Consider the following 24,678-nt stretch of genomic DNA (forward strand, 5'->3'; position numbering starts at 1 on the left):
CAGTCCACACTAAACATAACACGAGATATATCGATTACTTGACGCGTCAACAGTCATGGCGCGGTTACAGCCATTAGTTCTCGCTTCGATCATTTACGTAAGCAGCTCTGAGTACGATTAGTATTTGATGGGTGACCCGCTGAGAAAAAAAGGGGGAAGAAGAAAAGAAGACAACTTCATGCCGTATACTTGACATCGCTTTGCCGCGCGTCGTCATACCGACAACTTCATGGTGTCGTTTTTCCAATACGCTCCGAACAATCACTCCCCATTACATTTTCCCCAACGCGCCCAAAAGAAGTATAACTTCAAAAAAAAAACAGGAAAATTAAATTAGAAATAAATTGTACGAGTAGTTTTAAAGAGACACGTTCAAAGAGTCGACAATGAGATTTCACGAAAGACAAGCACATTAGTTTAACGATTCTTAATAGCTCCTCTCTCTCTCTCTTTTTATTTTCCTTTTTTACCTCCTTTTTGTTCTCTTTTTGTTCAAAGTGTTCATAAAAGACCGTCCGTCGCTTTAAACCTCGTTCGGTAACTCTCTATACTTACTGTCCCCCCACGGTAGCAACAGGTACTGGACCCTCGCACCAAGTGGGTTTGGTTTCCTTCATCGCTTCGAATATAAAGGCCTGTGTTTTATGTTAACTCCAACGAGATTTTTAGAAATGAGATATATTTCCACAAATAAAACTCTTACCGCCACAATCATTATATTTTATTCTAATACATATCTATCCAAAAATAAAATTTATGTAAAAAATAATTGATTTGATTTGATTTCATTTGTTACGATATCATGAAACTCTTTACAGCACAATCATTATTTAATTCTAATACGTTATCGTCCAAAAATAAAATTTATGTTAAAAAATGATTGATTTTAATTGATTTCATTTGATTTGTTATGATATCACGAATAAATTCAATACGAATCTATCGTAACGATTAATCTAACGTTAAATATTTTTAATGATATTTTATACGAACGATAGGAAAGATAGAATATGAAAAATAAATTCGTTTCGTCATTCGAAATAATTATATCCAGAATTGTTGCATCTATCTCTGGTAAGAGGAAGGAAGGAGAGAAGGAGGTGTCCCTTGACCGTTTTAACACAACTAACGCATATATACACGAACCATGTTATTTACTAGCGTGGAAAATCCGGAGCTCATAATTACCGCTTCGGGATCCTACAACGCTGGGGGAAACTTTATAGCACGATCGTGTATCAAATGTAATTAGCGTTGGGACGTCCAACGTTGCCCGGTCTATGACTAGACCATCTCTAGAATTTAATCTACGTAATGAGGAGCCATGGGTTTTAAGAGTAACCTACCAGTTCACTATGCATCAAAGATATCTCTCTCTCTCTCTCTCTCTCTCTCTCTCACTCACTCTCTCACTCTCCTTATATATGTAATATATTATAGATTATATTAATATATTATTAATATTACGCACACACATATATTTATGCTCCTTGCATACATCTAATTTTCTAATTTCAATTTTTATCTACATCTATATTAAATAAATATTAATATTTAATGTATAGAATATGTACATCATTTAATGAAGGAAGTTAATATTTTCTCATTGACTAAATCAAACGAATATTATACTAATTATTTTTGTCTCTTTGTGAATATAAAAAGTGATATTAAAAAGTTGAAATTTAATTATCACATATTTATAGATCTTCAGTAGTCTCACTCTCTCACTCTCCTTATATATTTAATATATTATAGATTATATTAATATATTATTAATATTACGCACACACATATATTTATGTTCCTTGCATACATCTAATTTTCTAATTTCAATTTTTATCTACATCTATATTAAATAAATATTAATATTTAATGTATAGAATATGTACGTCATTTAATGAAGGAAGTTAATATTTTCTCATTGACTAAATCAAACGATATATACTACTAATTATTTTTGTCTCTTTGTATAATTATAAAATGTGATATAAAAAGTTGAAATTTAATTATCATATATTTATAGATCTTCAGTAGTCTCACTCTCTCCACTCTCCTTATATATATAATACATTATAGATTACATTAATCTATATTAATATTACGCACCACACATATTTATGTTCTTTGCATACATCTAATTTTCTATTTCAATTTTTATCTACATCTATATTAAATAAATATTAATATTTATGTAAGAATATGTACTCATTTAATGAAGGAAGTTAATATTTTCTCATTGACTAAATCAAACGAATATTATACTAATTTTTTTGTCTTTTGTGAATATAAAAAGTGATATAACAAAGTTGAAATTTAATTATCACATATTATAGATCTTCAGTAGTCTCACTCTCTCACTCTCCTTATATTTGATATATTATAGATTATATTAATATATTATTAATATTACACACACCATATATTATGCTCCTTGCATACATCTAATTTTCTAATTTCAATTTTTATCTACATCTATATTAAATAAATTAATATTTAATGTTATAGATATGTAGATCATTGTAATGAAGAAAGTTAATATTTTCTCATTGACTAAATCAAACGAATATTATACTAATTTTTTGTCTCTTTGTGAATATAAAAAGTGATATAAAAAAAGTTGAAATTTAATTATCACATATTTATAGATCTTCCGTAGAATATAAATATTTATTTTGTATTGAAAAATATTTGTATAATTGTAATTAATTAACTTTTTAACAGGTATCATGTTAATTTTAACAAATCTCCTGGATGTATTCATTCTGATCGATTCGAAAAATTAAATTATATTATTTCTCTCTTGACTTTTATTTCAACAATTAAAAAATAAAAGAAAACAAACAACAACGTCGAGTAATTATCCCATTTATATTTTGTATTTTATTTCCCGCAGGCCGTATGATAAATAAATATTTTTACACAAAATGAATTTTATATTAATTCCCAATTGAAACAATTTTGCAAGGGATGAAATCCACGTATAGCCATTATCCATCTCTATGCATTGCCCGAGGCCCATAATCTTCAAATAAACTTCATTCTACAATCGTAAATATCGTTGAATAACAAAACAAAAATAGAAAAAAAGGTCCATTCATATTCTTTAAAAATCTGCAAATATGATAATCGAATTTCAACATCATCGCATACCCTTTTTATTTACAAAAAAAGAAAAAAAAAACACACACAAACGATTACCATTCGATCAACGATAATACCATATATATTCTTACTTTAATAAACGAAATATGTAGGAATAATGCGAGCTGATTTTCGAATTAAACGAAACCACACCGATGATGCTTCGTCCGTTCCTTTCTTTTTTTTCTTTCTTTTTTTTTTTTTTATTTTTTTGTCTCATTCTTTTTCCCTATGCTCTTCTCTCTACTTTTTTGTTTTTTTTTTTTTTCGTGCTACGTCGACTTACAATCAAACGAAAACGTTTGAGAAGTTAAAAGTGGTGGAGGGTGGAGGGTGGAGGTGGAGGTGGAGGTGGAGGTGGAGGTGGAGAACGTGGACGCACAGCGGTTTTGCGTTCTATAGGCTTTACTAATATCCCTAAGTGCATCGTCAGCCGCTTCGTGCGGTCTTGCACGAGTTCCGCTACGATGCACCCTGCGGTACCACCACCCTTTCTCTCTCTATGTCTCTCTCTCTCTCTCTCTCTCTTTCTCCCCTATCTCTTTCTGAATCTCTAGCTATGTCGTCGTCTATCGTATCACTCACAAACGGGGAAAGCTTTATCTACCTTCACCGAAATATAATACTCTTTCCTATCGACTTTTCATTTCTTTTCATTTCTCTTCTCTCTTTTTTTCTCATTTCTTTCTTCTCTTTTTTTTATTTTTGTTCTCTATTTTCTTTTTTTTTTTTTCTTTTTTCTTTTTTATTTCTAATAAGAAAAAATATAAAGTATTCACTTGTCTAGATTACTTCCAATATTATTTCTCAGAAATATAAAAAATAATCATCTCCGAGTTATATCGCGTCACAAGAGAAAATAAAATATTACAAAATGATCAAAATGTAACATTAGTGGTATACGATTATTTCATTTATATTAGAATGAAAACAAAAGAATACAGACGAATCCGTTCTAATCGTATGATTAACGATTTTCTCATAATTTAAAAAGAATACAGAACAATAATTCAATTTCAAAATTTCGTTATACGTATTGCGACAAAATAGAGAATTGTCAAGTCCAAAGTTCTATTAGTATCTGAAAGATCAAGAATGATAATACACGGGAAGATGTTTAAGTTAGAGACAGGAATGTAGATACGAGGGACGACGATTCGAAGGAACAAACTGGTCCAAGTTAGAAAGGAAACATACATAAAGAGAAAGAGAAAGAGAAAGATAAAGAGAGAGAGTGGGAGAGAATAAACGGGGGAGAGGGAGGACAATTCGGTCGTGTTATTCAAGATATTCAAACTGTACCAACCCACATCGGGTTTCCTCGGAGGTGGCATTTAAGGATTAAGGGAGTTTAGCATAATATTAGCAAGCAGTAGGGACAACGCACACACACACACAACATAATACGTACACACACGTACGCAACGTATACGCGATGGAAGGGGGGGGGAGAAGAGTGTGTGGATCTGCCATAGGAAAGAGAAAGAGATAGATATGGAGTGAAAGAGGGAGTAAGGTGGAATGGGTGGGGGGTGGTTAGGTAGAAAGGTACAGGTATTATTCATGGATTACCTCACTTGTCTCGGCCACAATCCTCCCTAAGCCTCCATTAGAATAATTGCTTCTTCATCTTCGCGCTTACGCGGTTGCTGCGCTCGCTTTCGCGACGTAGAACGATCCATCCAACCCTCAAACCAAGCCCTCCCGCCCTTCATTCTCTACCTCATGTTCCACCTTCACCTCCACCCCTGCTCCTCCTCCTCCTCCCACCGTTCCACCTTCTCATCTTCTGAATCCTCGGCACATCGTCTCGTTGTTTCATTCAACCGCATCTCATGCCGCATGTGCATCGTGTCTCTCCTTTTCTCTCTTTCTCTCTTGCATTCTTCCATTATCTATCTTTATCTTACTCTTCTACTGTATATATGGCTTTGTAGTATGTGTGTGTGTGTGTATGATTCCATATGCATTCAGTAGTCTTTTCTTTCGCCTTAGGTACTTTCCAACCACCAAAGAGAACATTTCTAAAAGTGCTGTATACTACCTTTTTTTTTTATATATATATATATGATTTAATATATATTAGGGTGAAACCAAAAATTCGTGGCATTTATTGTGTTCTTTCACTATAATGCAATTTCTTTTTTTGCAGTCAACAAATTACTTTACATGCAAGCGAAATATTAATTAAAAAATGCACGAACTTAACTTTTGTTTCATTCTAATATTATAATTACTGATACGAGATCATGATCATACGATTTAAGTGGTATAATAATAATAATAATCATATTTAAAATAATAAAATGTTCTCTCATATCTCTTTGCAACTGTTTCTATAATTAAACATCGATCCCCTGTGTCTTTATTCGTGTCTAATATAAATTAGACATCAATGGAGAGATTAAATTTACGAGAACAACGTCTTGAACAATAATATAAAGAAAAGAAGATAAAAAAGAAAAAAAACGTAGAAGAAGAAGAAGAAGTAGTAGAAAGGACTCTCATTCGCATTCAAAGATCAAACTCGACGATCGCAAAGAAGAAAAGGAAGAAAAAAAAGAGGGAGGGGGGAGAAGTAGAAGGAATAGAAAGAGAAGAAGGTTAGGGGGAGGGAGAAAAAGGGTCTAAGAGTACTTGGTAGCAAATGTCGCGTGAAGTGCGATTTTCAGTAAGCGTACTTAGTAAAGGATCTCTTTCTTTCTCTCTCTCTCTCTTCTCTCGAAGATTCGATAATTCTCGTTAGGCTCGTAGAATAAATTGCGTGATGGGTGTTGTATCGTATTCCTATAAAACAGTACTACTACCATCCCCCCTCCCTGTTCCTACCTCCCACACCCTGCTAACTCCTCCTACCCCCCCTTCGGCATTCACTTTCTTCCTCTTTCTCTCCTAGCAACTCTGTCGACCTTTGGAAGACTCTTGTGCGAATATTTAGTTACCGTGGACCGTACTCGTTACCGTTTCATCTCCTTTCGCAATGTACGTGCGACGATTCCTTGAATCTTCCTCCTTCTCCTCATTCCCCTCTCTTCGAAGTATATTCCTTTCTCGCTGATCGACATCTCGAGCACGTTTCACCTGTAAAATGCAAAACGCGAGACGCCTCTCTTCTCTCTTCTCTCTCTCTCTCTCTCTCTCGCTCTCGTTCTGTCTATCTATCTTTCAGTTAGTCTTCGATACCAAAGTAAGAGAGACGGTCGTCTAGATCGACACTCGCGCTCGTTAACTCGAGTAGAAATAATATTACTTTATCTTCGAAAAGTTCGTCCCACGCGAACAACCCCAAGAGAACAACCCCCGTACTTCAATAATAGTAGTAGTAGTAGTAGTAGTGTAGTAGACAAGGCCAGAAGAAAGTTGCACGTTTCAAGGGGTTGACTTGTACCACTCACTCCTATTTCTTTCTTTTTTTTCTTTTTTTTTTCTTTTTTTTCCTTTCATTCTTTCATTCTTTCTTTCTCTCTTTCTCTATCTCTCTCCCTCTCTCTTTCAATAGTCGTCGCTGATGGCGTCGAAAACTGTCGTTTCACTCGTCGGCCGGTCTTTCAAGGATCCCTAGAAATTATCAGACGGTGTGCTCGGCCGAGCAATGTACCTGCCTGCCACTGCCGCTGCTGTTACTGTTGGTGCTCGCAAAAAAATTCTTTTTCAGAAAGAACATAGAGAAAGAGAGAGAAATGTTAACTACACAGTATGGTACTGTGCTCATGGTCGCCTTCGTCTATATATCTTCAAGCGTTACCGGTACTTCTTGTATTATTTGTTGTTAAGTGCATAAAAGCTTTTTTTTCGAGGACTTAATACAAGCTCTCCGGTAATAGCAGGGCGTTATTGTGTTCGCTTGTAGAAAAAAAGAAAGAAAGTTAAAAGAATGAGAAAGAGAGAGAGTGTACAGACTTACCCAAAGTGTCTCCTACTTTTCGGTACTACAGGAAAAACGCCTCCCCAACTACCTTTTATGGATTCTTTGTACCCGTGCGATTGCATACCACCCCCAAGATCACTACCCTTCTCTTCCTTCCTTCCTTCCTTCCTTTCTTTCTTTCTTTCTTTTCTTTTTCTTTTTATTTCGAACTTCCACAAGCCTTTCTATTATCGTCGTCTACTTCTCACTCTTGCATATTATTATTTATGCATCCCTCTCTATACTTCACGCCTACGTTTCTACGAAACGTTATTTACAATGATACGTTACTTCTACTAGCATATACCTTACGTTTGTTGCATAGTAGTTGTTTCTTTCTCTTTCTTTCTTTCTGGTTTTATTACTCACTCGTTAACCCCCTCGAACGAATGCTACCCTCTGCTACACTTTTCTCGTTTAGGGGTTGAACGCTGAACAATGATAAATGTACAAGGGACGAAAAATAAGGATACCATCGAACGTTGATCTCTCTCCTATCTCTCATTGTGATTTGAAGAAGAGTATATAAGTAAGAAAAATATAAGAAAAATATTAAAATAAAAGAAAATATTGCAACAAATTGTTTTTATGTAAAAATGATTTTTATTTAAAGTCATTTGTATTCTTTTTTTTTTTCTTTTTCCTGTTCTTTATATTTACATTGACGTACTATTGCATAAATTACTCTGATCCATCTTTCTTCTTTTTTTTTATTGATTAATTAATTACGAATAAAGTAATAACTGAACGATATATTTTTTTTTTGCGATTCGTATGTGTTAATGGAAATTTCATTTAATGATCTTTTAAATATATTTTTTCAATAACGAATATATTCCTACGTATTTAAATATTACTACTAATATTATAATACACTCGGTACAATTTCCTTCTACTCATTTAAATTGAATTTTGAAATTCATATTATAGACACATATTATATTTAATATAATTATACGATACCATACGAGATATTAATTTAATTTCTTTTTATATGTATAAAGATATATATATTTAAGAAATTTATATAAGATATACACAGGGAAACTAAAATTTTTCCGACCAAACGGTATCAGCGGTATTTTTTGTAAAAAAAAAAACAAAAATAGGAAAAAAGTATTCTCTTAACATAAATCATTGAAAATTCTATTCAAAACTTATGATTTAAATTATAAATATTTAAATTTCTAGTCAATTACGTTTACCTTTTCTTACGCTTTACTATAAGGTTTACTATTTCGAAGTGCGGATATTCATTACGCATATGAATTATGCGTCAAAAATACTCAGGCTGCTGTAAAAGATTAACAAATACAGATTTTCTAGCAGAAGAACATCATTCAATGTTTTCGAATGAACATTCGCAATTAGGTGAAATAGATTCCTTTCGTTTTACGATGATGTCAAACTTACATTCTGAACAAGAAATTAAGTGATTTACAATATGTGCCATGAGACTTTTAAATAAAATTATGTTTCTATAACGTTTTTTCTTATTTTCGTGTATAGAATGCACTAACACCGTTTAGCCAGAAAGATCTTGGGCACCCTGTATATATATATTTTGTTTTGTTTTATAATGACTAAAAAAATGGCTACAAAAATTGACAAATATATGTTATTTAATTTAATTTCAACGACGAATATATAATACTTACCTTTTTTTTTTACTCATATTCAAGTATAATAATTCTTTTTTTACATTCGATATCAACGAAACAAACTAGAAGAGAACTCAAAGTTTACAAATCATAATTACAAGTTATATTTAACATTATAACTGCTACACACGTAGATCATCTATTTTAATTAAGCAACTTGTCGTTATTTTCGTCTTGTCTAATGTGAATAGAGAGGGCAGGGGGCAGGGGATAATGGGGTAAGGGAGGTATGGGGAATATATATCCTACACAAAATGATGTATTTCTTATAAAAGTGCATTGATAGGATTCGCGGCCTACGGATTATACTGTAACCAAAGTTCTCATTATTTTTCTTTCTTTCTTTCTTTCTTTGTTTCTTTTTCTTTTCTTTTTTATGTATAGTATAAATTGTAAATCGATTGATGTTGGAGATGTTACATTTATTTAACTAAACCCATCTTTTTCGCTTCCACTTCGTAAATTAATAACCTCCACATTTTAACTACAAACACTTCCGCTTCTTCATCTAATACCTATAAAGAAAAAAGACAAGAAGAAGAAAGAATACTCTGATGGATAATTCTATAATAAAATGAAGTTTTTCGTTTATATAAAAGTTAAAATATTTATAGAAAAAGAGATTAATACGTACCATTTGTACGTCGTCGAGTATACCTTGCGGAGAACTACCAGCCATAACTTTGCTGCATATAAAATCAACCAACGTGGGTTCCGGTTCTCCAATGTATTCAATGATTTTTTTATTAATCCACGGTCTTATTCTTTTTTCCATTAATGTCTGAAAATATAGATATAATTATTAATCTAATTTATTACATATTCTCCATGCATATATATGTTATATGTTAATTAATAAATTGTTTAATACTAACATTGTCTATAACCGTCCAATCAAGTTGATATCCAAATAGGGCATTCTTATCAGTAGGAATTTTATCGATAAGAGATTTAATGTGTTTTCGTTTTTCTTCTTGGCTCTTTGTACTTTCTTCTTTACCAGGCTTTGGAGTAGTCTCCTCGTTTGCCTTTTTCTTTTTCTCATCGCCATAATCTATACATAGAGAATACAGAATATAATTAATTAATTATATTACAGATAGATAATTTATTAAATTACATTTTTATCACACATGCGTTTACCTAAAGGAACTAATTTCCGTTTCTTCGCATTATTAGTACCATCGTCGTCATCGTCATTATTAAAAACATCCTTCACATCTATGCGACCTCTTTTCCTAATTTGATTAGTCTGCTGAGTATTTGTAATTACTGTTGTACCAGGACTAGCTGGTGTTTTATTACCAACATTATGTTCTCCTCGAGTGCCACCACTTCCCATAGCGAAAGGAACAAAATTACCTGAATAATAAAAATAAAGGATTAGATATTAAGAAATTATGTTTCTTAATAAATAATTATATCCACGTAATATACAAAAGAAAAATATGACTGCTATTTATCAGATCAGTATTAATAATAAAGCACCGATCAACAACCACCCTACCCTGCTTAAAAAAATTCTTTAAAATAAAATACTGATCAAATAAATATAAAAATATAACAAACAAAAATTTCCATTAACAATAAACAACCTCTGCCACAAAAACCTACTGCCGCTTGTTTTTTTCCGGCTCACTGACAAGGGACATACGCGAGTCCTCGTCCAACGATGGTGGAATTGATTGAGCAGGTGTTCCAACCGATTGATGCATGGGTGATGCCCTAATATCTTTTTGACTCTTGATCAGGTTCAACAATAATTTCTTCGTTTTCTTCTCCGTCACGATGATGATTCTGATGATGGCGATGATGCCGACGATGATGATGATGATGACGAGGTGGAGTTCTCGAAGGTATTTCCGGTTGAGAAGCATCATCGAATTGGACACCATCGTCGCTGTCGCTTTCGATTGGCTCGGTTTCAATGGGCGGCATTACTTCCTTCTCTTTTTTCACAACCTTCTCATCTTCCTCGTCAATTATTGTTATCACTGGTTTAGGTTTATATTGCTCCTCTCTCTCCGCTTTAAGCTATACGAATATTTTAAGATAATAAAATATTTCTGTGTAAAAAGCACACATGGCAAATTAAAACTGGATAATAGCTTTTAATTAACACGTTAAGCAGCAAGCCTCTTTTGTCGAACTTTCCGTTTAGACCACGATGATCTATCTACCAGAAAGCTATAAGATATCGGCTGACCGATGCAGCCTGGACAAAAAATCTAAAGCCGTGAAGCGTTTAACGTGTTAATAAAATCTTACAAAATTTGTTGTAGAGTAATCAACAGTAATGACAAAAAATACCCTTTCGAATTCAGCAGCAGGATCAGGATGCGAAGCATCAGCATAAAGTTTATCACGAAGTCGTTGCAATTCCTGTCTTTCGCGCGCACCGATCTTTAGAATCAGCTTCTGCTTCCAAAGCACGTTCCTCCAAACGTCGTGACAATTCTTTCCCTTTGTAATATTTGGCATCGTCACGATCATCGTCATAATCCTCTAAGAATTCCTTTAATCGTTTGGCCTCGCGTTCTCTCGCATCTTTCTTACCCCGACGTTTCTCAGCTTCCTTTTCGTATTCCTTCTGTTTACGACGTTCTCGTGTCTCCCATGCTCTCAAACGTTCCTGATAAGCTGCTTCTTTTTCACGAGCTCTCCTTTCATTTTTCTTTCTTTCCTTAGCTTCCTCCTCTTCCTCCCTTTCTCTCATTATTTCTCTTTCAGTTTTTCGCGCTTCTTCCCTTTCCCTTTCTCTTTCTCTTTCCCTATCTCTCTCCCTTTCCCTATCTCTTTCCCTCTCTCTCTCTCTTTCTCTTCACGATCGCGATCCCTCTCACGATCCCTTTCACGGTCTCTTTCGCGATCCCTATCTCTGTCCCTATCCCTTTCGTTCCTTTGTCGATCCCTCTCACGTTCTTTTGACCTTCAAAAAGAAAAATATTTTTATATTACAACTTTGATACACATACATTATTATACAGAATAATCTCTACTATACGTTGATTTGTTCCTACACAAGTTTATTAGTACGACCTAATGCCAGTTACGTTCAGTTCTTTTCACTGCGAATATTCAGATTCTACAACTGTTACGAAGAACATACTGCAATTCCAGTTTTATTCTCATTTATGCATAGTAAGTCTTTTTGTAAAAACACATACAATATTTTTATTGTATATTAATTATATACATTTCAACAACTTGGTAATCCCGCAATATTGTATACATTATTATTATTTATTCTTACTCCGCCCTTTTCTGGTTTGGAGGACATATTGTATACATAATATGTAAATATTAGAATGATTATTACTGAGCATCTAAATCATATTAAATGCATAATCTATTAATTTACAAAATTCATACATATTTATAATCTGTGTTCATTTTGTATGAAGTCTAATCTTCTTATAAGAAACATTGCCATTAATTCATGACAATGTAACATTATTCGTACTCAGTTAACTTAAAAGATTTGCATATGCGCATCGTTAGATATTTCCTTACCTCGACTTAGAACGACGTTTATCTCTTCTACTGCTACCTGTACTACTACTTCGTCCTTTATGAGATATAGGACTACTACCAGGTTCGCCTTCTTGATCATCCTTGCTAGCTCCATCGTCGTCTCTCCTATCTCTACGTTCTTTTTCACGTTTCTCGTTCCTCCTTTTCTACGGCTTCTTTTTTCCTTTTAACTTGGGCCTTCTCCTCTTCCTGCTTCTATAAAACACAAGAATGCGAGAGAGATGAGATCGGATAGTGTTAATACAAGATTATCGGATTGATGTATAAAATAATAATAATAATAATAATAATAATAATAATAATAATATTAATAATAATATAGTAATAATAATAATAATAATAATAATAATAATAATAATAATAATAATAATAATATTAATATTAATATTAATAATAATAATAATAATAATAATAGTAGTAGTAGTATTAATATAATAATAATAATGATAATAATAATAATAACAACAACAAAAGTAATATTAATAATAATAATTTAATAATAATTTAATAATTGAAAAAGAAGAAGAAAAAAAAGAAGAAAAAAACTAGCAATCGTATATTTGATGTATAAAAAAAAAAGTATATAAGTGTGGGTAGATGAAGTCGTTCTATTGCCGCAATCAGGTGTAGAGTAAATAACATGTAAATGAAGCTTTTTATTTCATAACTAATAAGATTAAATTCTTTTGTTTATATTAATATATAAAAAATGAATAATAAAATATACGTTTGAGAGAAATATAGCATATTTAAATCAGTATTTATCTCACTGTCCAGCAGAACGATGCTATTGTATGTATATATGCATCTGCTTGGATATTTAAAAATTTAGAAAATAGATATGTTAAATGTAATCTTTTAAATCTTTTTTTTTGTTTTTGGTAATAAAAACGATTACTAGTTGGACAATGATTCATTGTTGAACATTATTTTATATAAAACTGTTCGTGTCAATGATGTATACTCACTCCACTGGAGCATGCTCGTTCAGCAGCATCTTACACGTAATCTCGTTTACATATCAATTACCTAAGTGCAGGTACAAATTTTGGAACAAGCATATAATTTTGTCCTTATATTCTACTTAACCCTAGATATCTTAAAAACTAACAGACGCATCGTAGTTAGGCCACCCAATGTACTTACAACATTGCAAATGTGCCTGCAAACAAATTCTCTAATACTAATGTATATATTTATAGGAATAAAATATAGTTGAAAGGGGTGAATAATAAGAATTCTTGTCCAAATTCAATAATTATTAGAAAATATTATACCAATCAGAAGCGAAGTCATCATGGAGAGAAGGGTATCCGTCAAAACATCATTTGCATTTGCCAAGAAATATGTTGTCACACGTCTGTCAACATTGTTTTCCTCTGGTTATGGTTATACGCGGCAGCTGATGCAGCAAACTGTTGGATATCAAATGCACAATAGTTTGCTCACCCTTATCGTTCCGTGTTACCCACAAATCGACTTAGAAATAGATTAGTATGCTTCACCCTTATTTCATACACTAGTACTGATAATAACATCTGATAGATTACTGTTTGGAGAGCTATTATCATTAATATTAATATTACTTACTATTGTTATATATACAAAAGTAAATTATATATTTATATATATACGTATATATATTAAATTAAAGAAGCCATTTAATTTAGTATCTAATTGCTTAACAAACAAACAAAAAAACAAAACAAAAATCACAGTACAAAATTATGTATCAAAATTGAAATTAAAAAAAAAAAAGAAGAGACTGAATAGATCTACTTTTAATTGAATTTAAAAAAAAGAAAAAATATTTTTAAAAGTAATAATTTAAGTTAGAAATTGTTATAATAATCTCCACACAGTAATCTACAATTTTAAGCTATTAATTATAATGGAAGTTGAGTGCATAAAAATAGATGCACATGTGAGGAGAAAATAGATTCTTGAAATACGAAATATATCAATGACCAAAGGGATTCAGACGGGCAGTTGACTAGCAAAACTACAAGAACCGAATGGCTGTGTTTGCTCATGGTTGTGGAGTTTACTCACGGTGTGAAGTTGACTTGGTCAGTCAGTGTGGTGGTACCGGAGAATGGAGGAGCGCGCACCTAGGTACTACGTACATGTCTGATCGAGACGCTGACAGAAGCTGTTTACACAAAATAAAGACAACAACTGAACAGTCGTCATTGTGATGATAAAATCATTTCATTGTGTAAATCGTTCGAAAACTCTCGCTCCTATTAATGTTCTATCTAAAGAGACATTAAGTTGTCAGCGTCTAACTGTTGCTTAAATCACATTAACGGTAATTATTACTTGTCCGATATATTATATAATAGCCTGTATTATACTCTGCTAGTATATAAAGAAAAGGGATGAATTACATGTTAATATAGACACATAAGATTATTTCCAATATTAACAATTCCCCTTTCTTTCTTTATTTCTTGATCTTATTCGAATAGAAGAAAATATCTCAAAATATTGATCTACTGCCATGTATCAGTTTTCCTTGAATGATCTCATCTCCATTCCTTAATCTTTCAGATCATCTAGAATGTATGTTAAGTTTTTATATCAAATAGATAGAGATAGATGATAATATATTAATATATTATGGAGTAAGAAATAATTACAAATTTACTATAGTAATAATATCAAATTTCTAACACAACTTTAACTCCTTTAATAAAATAAAGAAAATATTATCCATTCAGCTATTAGGCATGCCCGTATTGTATGAATGATGCTATTAGTTATCGCAGTCTGACGTATAGAAATAAAGAGAAAGAGAAAATTGTGATAAAATGATATTTTAGCCAAAGGAGAAGTGCAGTTTTCCATACATTCTAAATGTAATAACTAGAAAATAGTATAAAACTATCTGCGATTAATCGACATGATATTTCACGATGGAAATAAGACGCATGTTAATAATGTGATGTCAGCGTGTCGAGGAGAGAGTTAAGATTCTCCTGCCTGAATTATTTTGCTCATTTTTCTTGTCTTTTTCTTTTTTCTTTTTTTTTTTAACTTTTTTAATTGTTTTAATTTTTTCATGTTTTTGTTGGTTGGATATACTCTGACTTACCGACGAGGCTGCAGCCGCCTGCGAAAATACGAGGGTTGTGCTGTGATTGACTCCCTTCAGAGCCAATGAGTGAGTGAAAGGGTCGTCCCCACACACAGCATTCCTAGGCGTGTGCGTTTGCTGTGTGCGACGCACGCTGCCTGTTATTATAATTATAACGAACGAGTCACGGCTCCAATTATTTAGAGCTAAGATAGCACACACGCGCATGTATTTAATTTTTTTTGTTTTTTTTTTTTTGTTTTTTTTTGGCTTTTCATTTACCGTCAAAATACTTAACAACTACTATTTATTTCTAAATACTTATTTGTCCGTCTTGTATATCCAAATGCATTTATATATACGTATATCATTTTATATATAAATTAATGTACGTATATATAAAAATTTTATGCATATGCTGTGAGCTTAATTTCATCATCAACTAGTATGAAATATATAAAACGTAATCGGGCATACAGAATCTCTTTACATAGAGTTTTTCTTAAATTTTTACTTCCTACAATTTATCACGAAGGAAATATTTAAATGCATTCTCTTTTCTTTTCTTTTTATATTAAATCAAATGTAATTACTTAAATTACTCCAAAATCAATCATGGGAATGTAAATTGCTCTGATCTAAGTATGAAGTAAATTATATTATATTAAATTAATTTAAACAAAATATGATTTAGATTTTATATGTGAAAAGAAATGATGTCCGATATAGTTATCCTTTTTAAAAAAAAACAAAAAAGAAAAAAAAATAATATTCAAAACAAGATACTTTATTAATCATTCAAGGAATTCTCAATATTTTTACCGATTATTTTCATTAATAAATGGATGAAATTTGATATAATTGTAAATAAATGCATTTAAAAATATTGTTAAAACTTTTTGTTCATTTAAATGCATTAACTTCATGATTATAAAAAAATCAATCCAAATAATTCAAAACTGTTGCAGCAATTTGATACCAGAAAGATATATCCTTATCGGTGACAAAAAAAGAAATAAACAAACAAATAAAAAAAAAATAAAAATCTTTGCAATGCTAAAAAATTTGTAAAGCTTCACAGATAAGAATTATGCATAAAAAGTAACAAATTGTATGCTTTGAAATGCTCTCAGTTATTCTGTACCCCAATCAACATGCCATATTTCATAGCGCCTCTTCATATTTGATATACTCAAAACCAGGAGCAAAGAAATAGGAATTAAAATCAAGATATAAAATGTCGTCGTATTGTATATATAAAAATAATTACCTTCATAACTTCCCGGAATTTTCCAATTTCGCGAGTTATCAAGTCTCTCTTACTTTCTTCGATCTCGGCATCATCCAAATTTAAGGACTTGGCGACCATTTTAGTTTGATGCTCCTCTATTAACGATAAAGCAAACATTAGTAATAGATATTCTCTATTATTTTAAATATATATATGTATATGTACATACCTGGGGCAACCTGCGCCATTTCTAAATCAGTGGCATGCTCCGTAATTATTTGATTAATACGTGTTAATGCATCAGCATCTACAACTCTCATTCCTTCGTCCATGTAATCTTCGCCTTCCTCTCCCTCTGTACCTTCAGTAGGTGTTTCATCTTGTAACGGGGATTGACCTCCTCTAAGTTTCTTCCGTCTCTCTGCTACAAATCCATATAATAATAATGTAAAAATTAACCAGTTATATATTCATTAAACATTATTCATTATCTATACGATACGTTAATAATGTAATATGTATGAATACCTTTAAATTGATCAAGTACCACTTTAGCTTTAGCATCCACTTTAACGACAAGTTTTTTTGTGCCTATTGCCATATCGTGTAACAATCTTACTGCTCTTAATCCTGCATCAGGACCAGCGTATTCACAAAATCCAAAAGCTTGTACCCTTTTCCATGAAAGAACATGGCCACATGCGCCCAATATTTGTCGTATCATAACATCGGGTGCTCTGTCCATTATATTCCCAATAAAGACGGTAACTGGTGGTCCAGATTCCCTCTCACGACGACGATTGTTATCGTGTCGGTTTTGATTGCGTGCATAACGTACCGCTGGTGCTGAGGTCTGCATCGCAGATACGGGTGTTGGAATCATCTATGTTTTATAAATGGTAGCTTTCTTAATAATGCACATTTCTACTCATGCACTGCATAGTGTTCCCTCCCATTAATTGTGCATTAGTTTGCGTTCTATCTCTTGCTGTACACTTCAACACCGGGTACTAAAAATTGTTCCTACATTGTTTCACCCGTGCAAATGAAAATTAATCGGAGAAACATTCACATGCACTAAACGATATTTTATATGAACGCTAGATTTTTATATAATCAATTTTATAATCAATTTTTTGTTTGTTTATTATACATAATTTTCAATGCAGCAGGTGTTCAGTTAATAAATAGTTCAGACTACAAATAAATTAAACATTTTCAATGAATGAACTTGCAACAAATAAACACCTTTGCAAAAGATTTTTATGTTCTTAATAGTTTTATGTTCTTAAATAGATTATATTCGTTAACTCATCACCCATTGTATATTCATTGAAAAAGTTTTATATTTGATAGAACATATTATTATTGCAACATATAAAAAGATTCATAAGCAAACTAATTAATAATTTTAGATCAATCTAAGCTCTACCTAATGAAGACAAAGTAAAAATAATATCTAATCGAAATATATACATGTTAAAATAAATATACCTTTTGTTATTCGCATCTAACCCACATTTATAAATATATTTGCTGCAGAATATGCATCAATTTTCATACGCGCAAGAAAAACTTAATATTAATTATTTGTTCTCATTGAATGCAAATGTCACTATGCTCATAACATTAATTTGATTAGAAAGAAGTATAGAAATGATATTAAAACGATAATATTGTAGCAATGAATATTTTCTATTTATTAAAAATATAATATAAATATCAAAGATAATTAACACATTAAATACCACAACAGTTCCTATAAACTAGCCTTAAGTTTTCCATCCAGACCACTTTGATCACCAATTGTTGACATTCTTGCATACTTTTCCACATAGAAGATCATTGTGATCTGAATGGAAAGCTTGACAAGAGAGGCTTTTAAAGTTCGGTGTGTCAAACAGAATAATACAGAAAGCTATGAAATATTATGTTTTAATAATCACAACATCAAAAAGTAAAATATTATGATAAAATGGTACGGAAATATCTAACTAACACTGACATAAAACAAACATGCACAATTAGAAATAAATAGAAATAAATGAAATGTTGATACTTACATGGGCCATAGGCATTACTCCACCAATAATTGGTGGTGGTGCACCAACCATATATGGCATAGGAGGCATGCCTGGTATCCCCATGGGAGGTTGTCCAGGATACGACATAATGTATTTTAACTTAAATTATGGCAGTGCTCTTGCTGCAAAATAATTAACACACAATATTACATATAATTAAGGATGAATATTAAGTATACTGTACACAATGCGATGAACTTTGACAAAATGCAGAAAAAAAAATCTACAATTGTCATACCAAAGACATAAACGTCTACAAAAAGATTCGACAATAGTTTTGCATCAGCAAAATATAAATAAATACCTGCAAATAATGTACAATTTGTTAAGACATATGAAAAACCTTCAACATGTTCTCTTACAGTCAATTATCAAAATTGTATGTAAGTATTAAAGGGAAAAATGAAGGAATAATCAAAATCAAATATTAATTAGATTAAAACGTTATCATTGAAGGAAATGAGAAACTTTAAATTAGACTAATTAATGTATTCACTACCGATTGCCTTTTTGATGTCAGTTCAAAGAAGAATAATGGATGCCTTCAGATCCTAACCATTAAAGTAACGACGAAGCGCGGAAACACACACATATATTACTACTCCAATATTCTTACTTACACAAGGAACCCCGTTAAAGTTAATATAATATATTATCATTTTTTTTCACTAATTCGCGTCATGGTTTATTTGAAATATTTTCAATAGAACGAAAAGCAAATATGAGGGAGGAATAAGAAATTGTCGCGTAAATTTAATTTCAACGGTCGTATTGAACTATTCACGTCTCTTTGCACTTCCACCATTACAGCTTCGTATTCTTCCCTCTAGCATTGCGAAAGTTGCCTCAAAATCAGAATAGCTAACATAACTTTTTTTAGGGAATTTTATTATTTATTTATGAGGCATTAATTATATAGAGAAATAGTAAATTTACTATTATTTCATTAAAAAATATGTGTATTAATTAATTAATAATAAATATTTATTACAGATACTCTTCTGCTTACGCGCGTCCACTAAATTTTTCGTTTCCATCAATATTCACATATCTCTTTGTCTCTCTCTCTTTCCAACATTTCGTTCATCAATTATTAACGAATAATGTAAAACTTCATTACTTAACTGTTTTTTAACATGTTGATATAAATAAATAATTGTTAATAAACTTATATTAATTAGAATATTGTTCTTCTCGCACGAAGCACGTTATTAGAAATTTTTCTACGTTTGATTAATTTTGATTGGTTGATTTCTAATGACTTATTTTGATTGGTTATTCTCGAACGATATTGAAAAATGTTCTCATTCGATATAAATAAACATTATTTATACTCTTAATAATATTATTTGATATTCTGTTATATATATATATAATATATAGGAAATAAAAAGAAAAAAGAAATTATAATTAATAATAATCTAATATAACGTAAATTAATTCGTCCAGATGGCACCTCAGTATAGTAACGGCCATATTTGTTTTCCACTCTATGTTGTATTTTATACTTTGATCTATGAAATGGCAGTGCAATGCATTATAAAGTTGAATGGCGTACATTAACGCTAAGCCGTTAAAGTAGAAAGAAAACAAAGTATAGATCTAATTGTTTAAGTTATAATCGGTATAATAACGAAAAAATCTCATTTATAATTTCATTTTTCTACACGACAATGAATGAAATATCATTGACTAGATAAATAACTAGTGATTATATTTCTCATTTATTTTCAAACAATCTCAGTGAATCTCTCTTATTCGTGCAAAGAAACCAACTTTCCATTTCGATATTTACATTCGTTTATATTTAAATTATTAAAACGTAATATAATATAATATCGATCGTTTTAAGAGAATTTTTTCTACTGCGTACTATATTCAAATATTATTTGCACTTATATCAGTCAGTCTTTTTATTAAATAGATAAAAATAATTGACAGTGTTATGTTAGTTTACGTTATCCAATACAAAATATACCGTTGAAAAATACGTAAACAATGTAAGTACGCATAGTTGAAATCTTTCACTATGAATTTAGTTTCATTTAATCAATATTAAAGATATTTCATATATTTTGTAAAATCATTTATCAGATTTAACGATTATCGATGATTTTTCGAATGTTTAACGAATATTTATTTTCATTTATAAGGACATTTTACTTTTACATTTCATATACAAATTTGTATATATTTCTTCATTATTTCATAAAGATGACGTTAGTCTTTTTATTTTTACAGTAGCATCTACATACAATTACAGATTTGATAAATATTAAGCTTTGTATATAAAGCGTATCTAATAAGAAAATAAGCTGAATGTTAATCTCTCTCTGCGATCAAATAGTAAAAATGGCACCGAGTCGAGATGATCTACCTAAAAGAATTGCAGCTCCGGGCTGCAGATTGCCAGCTAAATTACCGGTCGATGAAATTCTCACAGATATTACACAGAACAAATGGAGACTTGGTAACAGTATTGGATACGGTGGATTTGGTGATATATATCTAGGTATGAAATTTGTATGAAACATTTTTAACCCTTTAAATGTTATGAATACATATATTTGGTAATTGCTAATACGAATACAAATAATGCAATATCGATTTGCGTATTGATATTGTTAAGAGTCTTGTTGCATCAAAATTATACTCGAATAAAACTTTCTTACGTTATTTCATTTGAGAGAATAACAATTGTAATTTATTGATTCATTCCTACAATGTACTTTGGCTAAGAGTGTTCAACATTCAAAGGGTTAATTAACTTCTTACGCTACAAGAACAAGACTCATGATTCACTTTACGGACCAAATATGAAAAACATGAATCCTACTCATGACAAATCTTACAGGCCAAAGAAACACAGAATATGACACACATGCAATAAATCATATCGCAATGAATTAAAAAATAACTTTGAAATTCGTACTAATTAATAAAAATATTATATTTTTTTGTAGCTTCCAAAGACATAACTTCCCCAGTAACAGACGATGCGCAATATGTTATTAAAATTGAACCGCATAACAATGGACCTTTGTTTGTTGAAATGAACTTTTACATCCGTGCATCAAGAAAACATATGAGTTAGTAATTAATATATTGCTATTATTATACATATTAAATTGTAATTAATATATTGCTATTATTATACATATTAAATTATATATATCTTTGTTTGAATCATTTGTCATAGTTGAAAGTTGGTGTAAAACACAAAGAAAAAGAAGAATAGGTGTACCAACTTATGAAGGATCTGGTTCTCACTTCTATAATGGGCAACGTTACAGATTTTTAGTGATACCAAGATATGGGATAGACATTGGTAAACTGTTTATATTAAACAACAGAAAATTACCAACTAAACTTGTTAATAATTTAGCTGTACAAATGGTGAGATAATATGTTATTTTTTTGTTATTCTTTGATATGATTGTTAAGAAAAAAAAGGAAGGTAAAAAAGTTTCTCTTTGTCTTTATATTTAATTTACCTTTACAGCTGGATGCGTTAGAATATATTCACAGTCATGGGTACGCTCATGCAGATATTAAAGGACCTAATATTTTATTAGCCCCTTATGACGATTCTACAGTTAGAGAAAAATCGCAAGCATACTTGGTTGATTATGGATTAGCTTATCGCTTCAGGACAACAACAGGAATCCATAAACCATTTGTTCATGACGAAAGAAGGGCACATGAAGGAACCTTAGAGTTTACATCCCGTGATGCACATCATGGAAGTATGTATATTGTTAATATAATTGTATTTTTTATAATTAATAATTAATTTGTGTATTTATTTTCAGCGCATTCGAGAAGAGGAGATCTTGAAACATTAGGATATAATTTATTACAATGGGTATGCGGTAAATTACCATGGGAGAAAGATAATAATGATTTATCCGTAACAGTTAATCCAGAAGAAGTTCATGCCGAAAAGGAAGCTTTATTATCTAATTTACCCCTACTCATGGAAAAATGTTTCCCGAATAAAAAAAATTATCCATGTAAATATTTTCTTTTGTTTTAAAGTTTTATTCTATGATAATTATTAAAATATTTTGATATATATATGTATATGTATATGTACATTTTTATAAACAGCTGCCCTTGTGGAATATATGAAATACATCACAGAATTAGGCTTCGAAAGCAAACCAAATTATTCTTATTTAAGAAGTTTATTTCAACCCGGTACGAATCAAGAAAGTAAAGTTCCTACGTGTCTGTTCAACATTCAGGAATCTAATGAGAATACTTGTGCCACGTTGATTAAGCGACCCTACTTAAGAGAACGTAAACCATGTAGACCAGTAAATGGCGAGGTAATTAAAATATATTAATAATAAGATCATTATACTATTTAATTACTAATTACACACATTTCTCTCTTGGTAGCCATATTTCTAACTATCGCTGTTTTTTAAACTTAGACAAATAAATGAATATAATGCAATATATATTAATCGCAGAATATTCAATATTTATTTCAGATTCGGATAACAAGAAATACACAATTGAAAAGTCAACCAAAAAAATTCTGCTGGGAGGAAGTTTTGGCATTTCATCCTGACAGATTAGCAAAAATTAGCATACAAACACCGCCGACTACTTTGACACCGCCACCGTCCCCACCGCCATCACCGATTTCATCACAACCTACTTACGCGATGTTAGATGTTTTACGTAAAATGAAAGAGAAACAATCAGGAACATTTAAACATAAATCACGATCGGTAGAGTAAGTATATAATTAATATTTTTCATTTTTCTCTAAGATTTAATTAGAAATCAATTTGATGATCGTACCAAAGAAGAAATCGCACTTTCTGTTTAAACAGTTGTGACTTAAGAACAAAGTGGATGACTCCAGCGATGGAAAAAGTTGTAAGCTTGAAAAAGAGATCAGTGGCATCTTTGGATTCTTTGATTCAAGAGTCCGTTACATTCAATACATCTGATACAGCACGTGTAACACGTTCTCGGGTAGCACAATTAAAACGTAAGTTAAATGTATCCAAATGAAATATACAGTAAGTCATAGGAGTATTCGTACTCCCCATTATCAATTTAAAATAATTAATATTTTCTTGTAATACGCACACAATATATTTCTTTCTTTTATTTTAGGTTTAGGAACTAACAACAAATTTAATCAAGCAAAAGAGCGCAAAAAAAGAAGTAAATCTAAGAATTATGATGATATAAAGTAAACTAATTTGCTCTTTATCAATCTCTCAACGTCTATTGTTAACGAACAATATATTTGCCTATCCGATTCATTTTATCATCAGACATATACTTAAAGTATTATATGATTTTTTTTTTCTCTATTTCTTATTTTTTTATATAGCTCTTAGATTTAAATAATAATTAATATTCGACGATCCTTATAAAAAAAAGATTAAAGTAAGACATTTGACCTATTATTAAACATCACTACTGTGTTATATAGTTCGCTGTATAATGTTATTGATAAAAGAAGAGATATCAATGTATTATCGCGGAGACAAATTTTGTGTTGTTAATCAACAAATAAAAAGAAAAAGTATATATATAAATATACATATATATATAGTATATGCATATATATATATATATAAGTACTCTTCTGTATTATCATATGTGATTCTTATTGAGTTTAGAAATGAAAATATGTACAAAGGAGAATGGTACTGTCGTAAGACTGTTTTTTAAACGAATAATTATGTTTCTCATTTCTTTTCTTCTCATTTCGTTTCTTTTCTTTACCTTACTTTTTTATTTTACTTTACTTATATAATTTTTTTTGTTTTTAATAAAATCGTGCAATGAATGTATAATTTTGTCCAAGTGCTTCTATAGTGAGTGAACGATTATTATACATATAAAAATATAAATACACACGTATAGAGTATAAGTAGAGGATAAAAATGATTTTGAATGATATTATTGTAAAACTTTATTATTAGAATAATATCTCTCTCTCTCTCTCTTACTCTTTCTCTTTCTCTCTCTGTCGAAGCTAAAGAAAAAAAAAATCAAAGAAAATT

General features: G+C 30.9%; 2 protein-coding genes across 3 annotated transcripts; one reads left to right on the forward strand and one right to left on the reverse strand.

The window, feature by feature from the left end:
* Positions 1 to 8,792: 8,792 nt before the first annotated feature.
* LOC122515917 (RNA-binding protein 25-like) lies at positions 8,793 to 19,549 on the reverse strand. Its single transcript, XM_043633415.1, is given in 17 exon segments — positions 8,793 to 9,227; positions 9,347 to 9,493; positions 9,588 to 9,766; positions 9,856 to 10,074; positions 10,327 to 10,339; positions 10,341 to 10,449; positions 10,451 to 10,746; positions 11,023 to 11,103; positions 11,105 to 11,535; positions 11,538 to 11,641; positions 12,226 to 12,381; positions 12,383 to 12,441; positions 16,596 to 16,711; positions 16,786 to 16,980; positions 17,085 to 17,439; positions 18,620 to 18,762; positions 19,261 to 19,549. Coding segments are annotated over 16 exon segments (2,661 nt in total). The 5' UTR covers positions 18,728 to 18,762; positions 19,261 to 19,549; the 3' UTR covers positions 8,793 to 9,134.
* A 613-nt stretch (positions 19,550 to 20,162) lies between these two features.
* Positions 20,163 to 24,378, forward strand: LOC122515738 (serine/threonine-protein kinase VRK1-like). Of its 2 annotated transcripts, none has more exons than XM_043633152.1 (10): positions 20,163 to 20,640; positions 20,882 to 21,152; positions 21,604 to 21,729; positions 21,840 to 22,036; positions 22,143 to 22,386; positions 22,453 to 22,653; positions 22,751 to 22,971; positions 23,140 to 23,387; positions 23,488 to 23,648; positions 23,777 to 24,378. In XM_043633152.1, exons 2-10 carry the CDS (start codon positions 20,960 to 20,962, stop codon positions 23,857 to 23,859), a joined length of 1,674 nt encoding a protein of 557 aa, XP_043489087.1. In that variant the 5' UTR covers positions 20,163 to 20,640; positions 20,882 to 20,959; the 3' UTR covers positions 23,860 to 24,378. The 2 variants fall into 2 exon arrangements, with proteins under 2 accessions (XP_043489087.1, XP_043489088.1); XM_043633153.1 differs by having other exon boundaries at positions 20,988 to 21,152.
* Positions 24,379 to 24,678: the final 300 nt, after the last annotated feature.

Source organism: Polistes fuscatus, unplaced genomic scaffold (assembly GCF_010416935.1).
Source record: "Polistes fuscatus isolate 324 unplaced genomic scaffold, CU_Pfus_HIC Scaffold19, whole genome shotgun sequence".
NCBI classification, from domain to species: domain Eukaryota; kingdom Metazoa; phylum Arthropoda; class Insecta; order Hymenoptera; family Vespidae; genus Polistes; species Polistes fuscatus.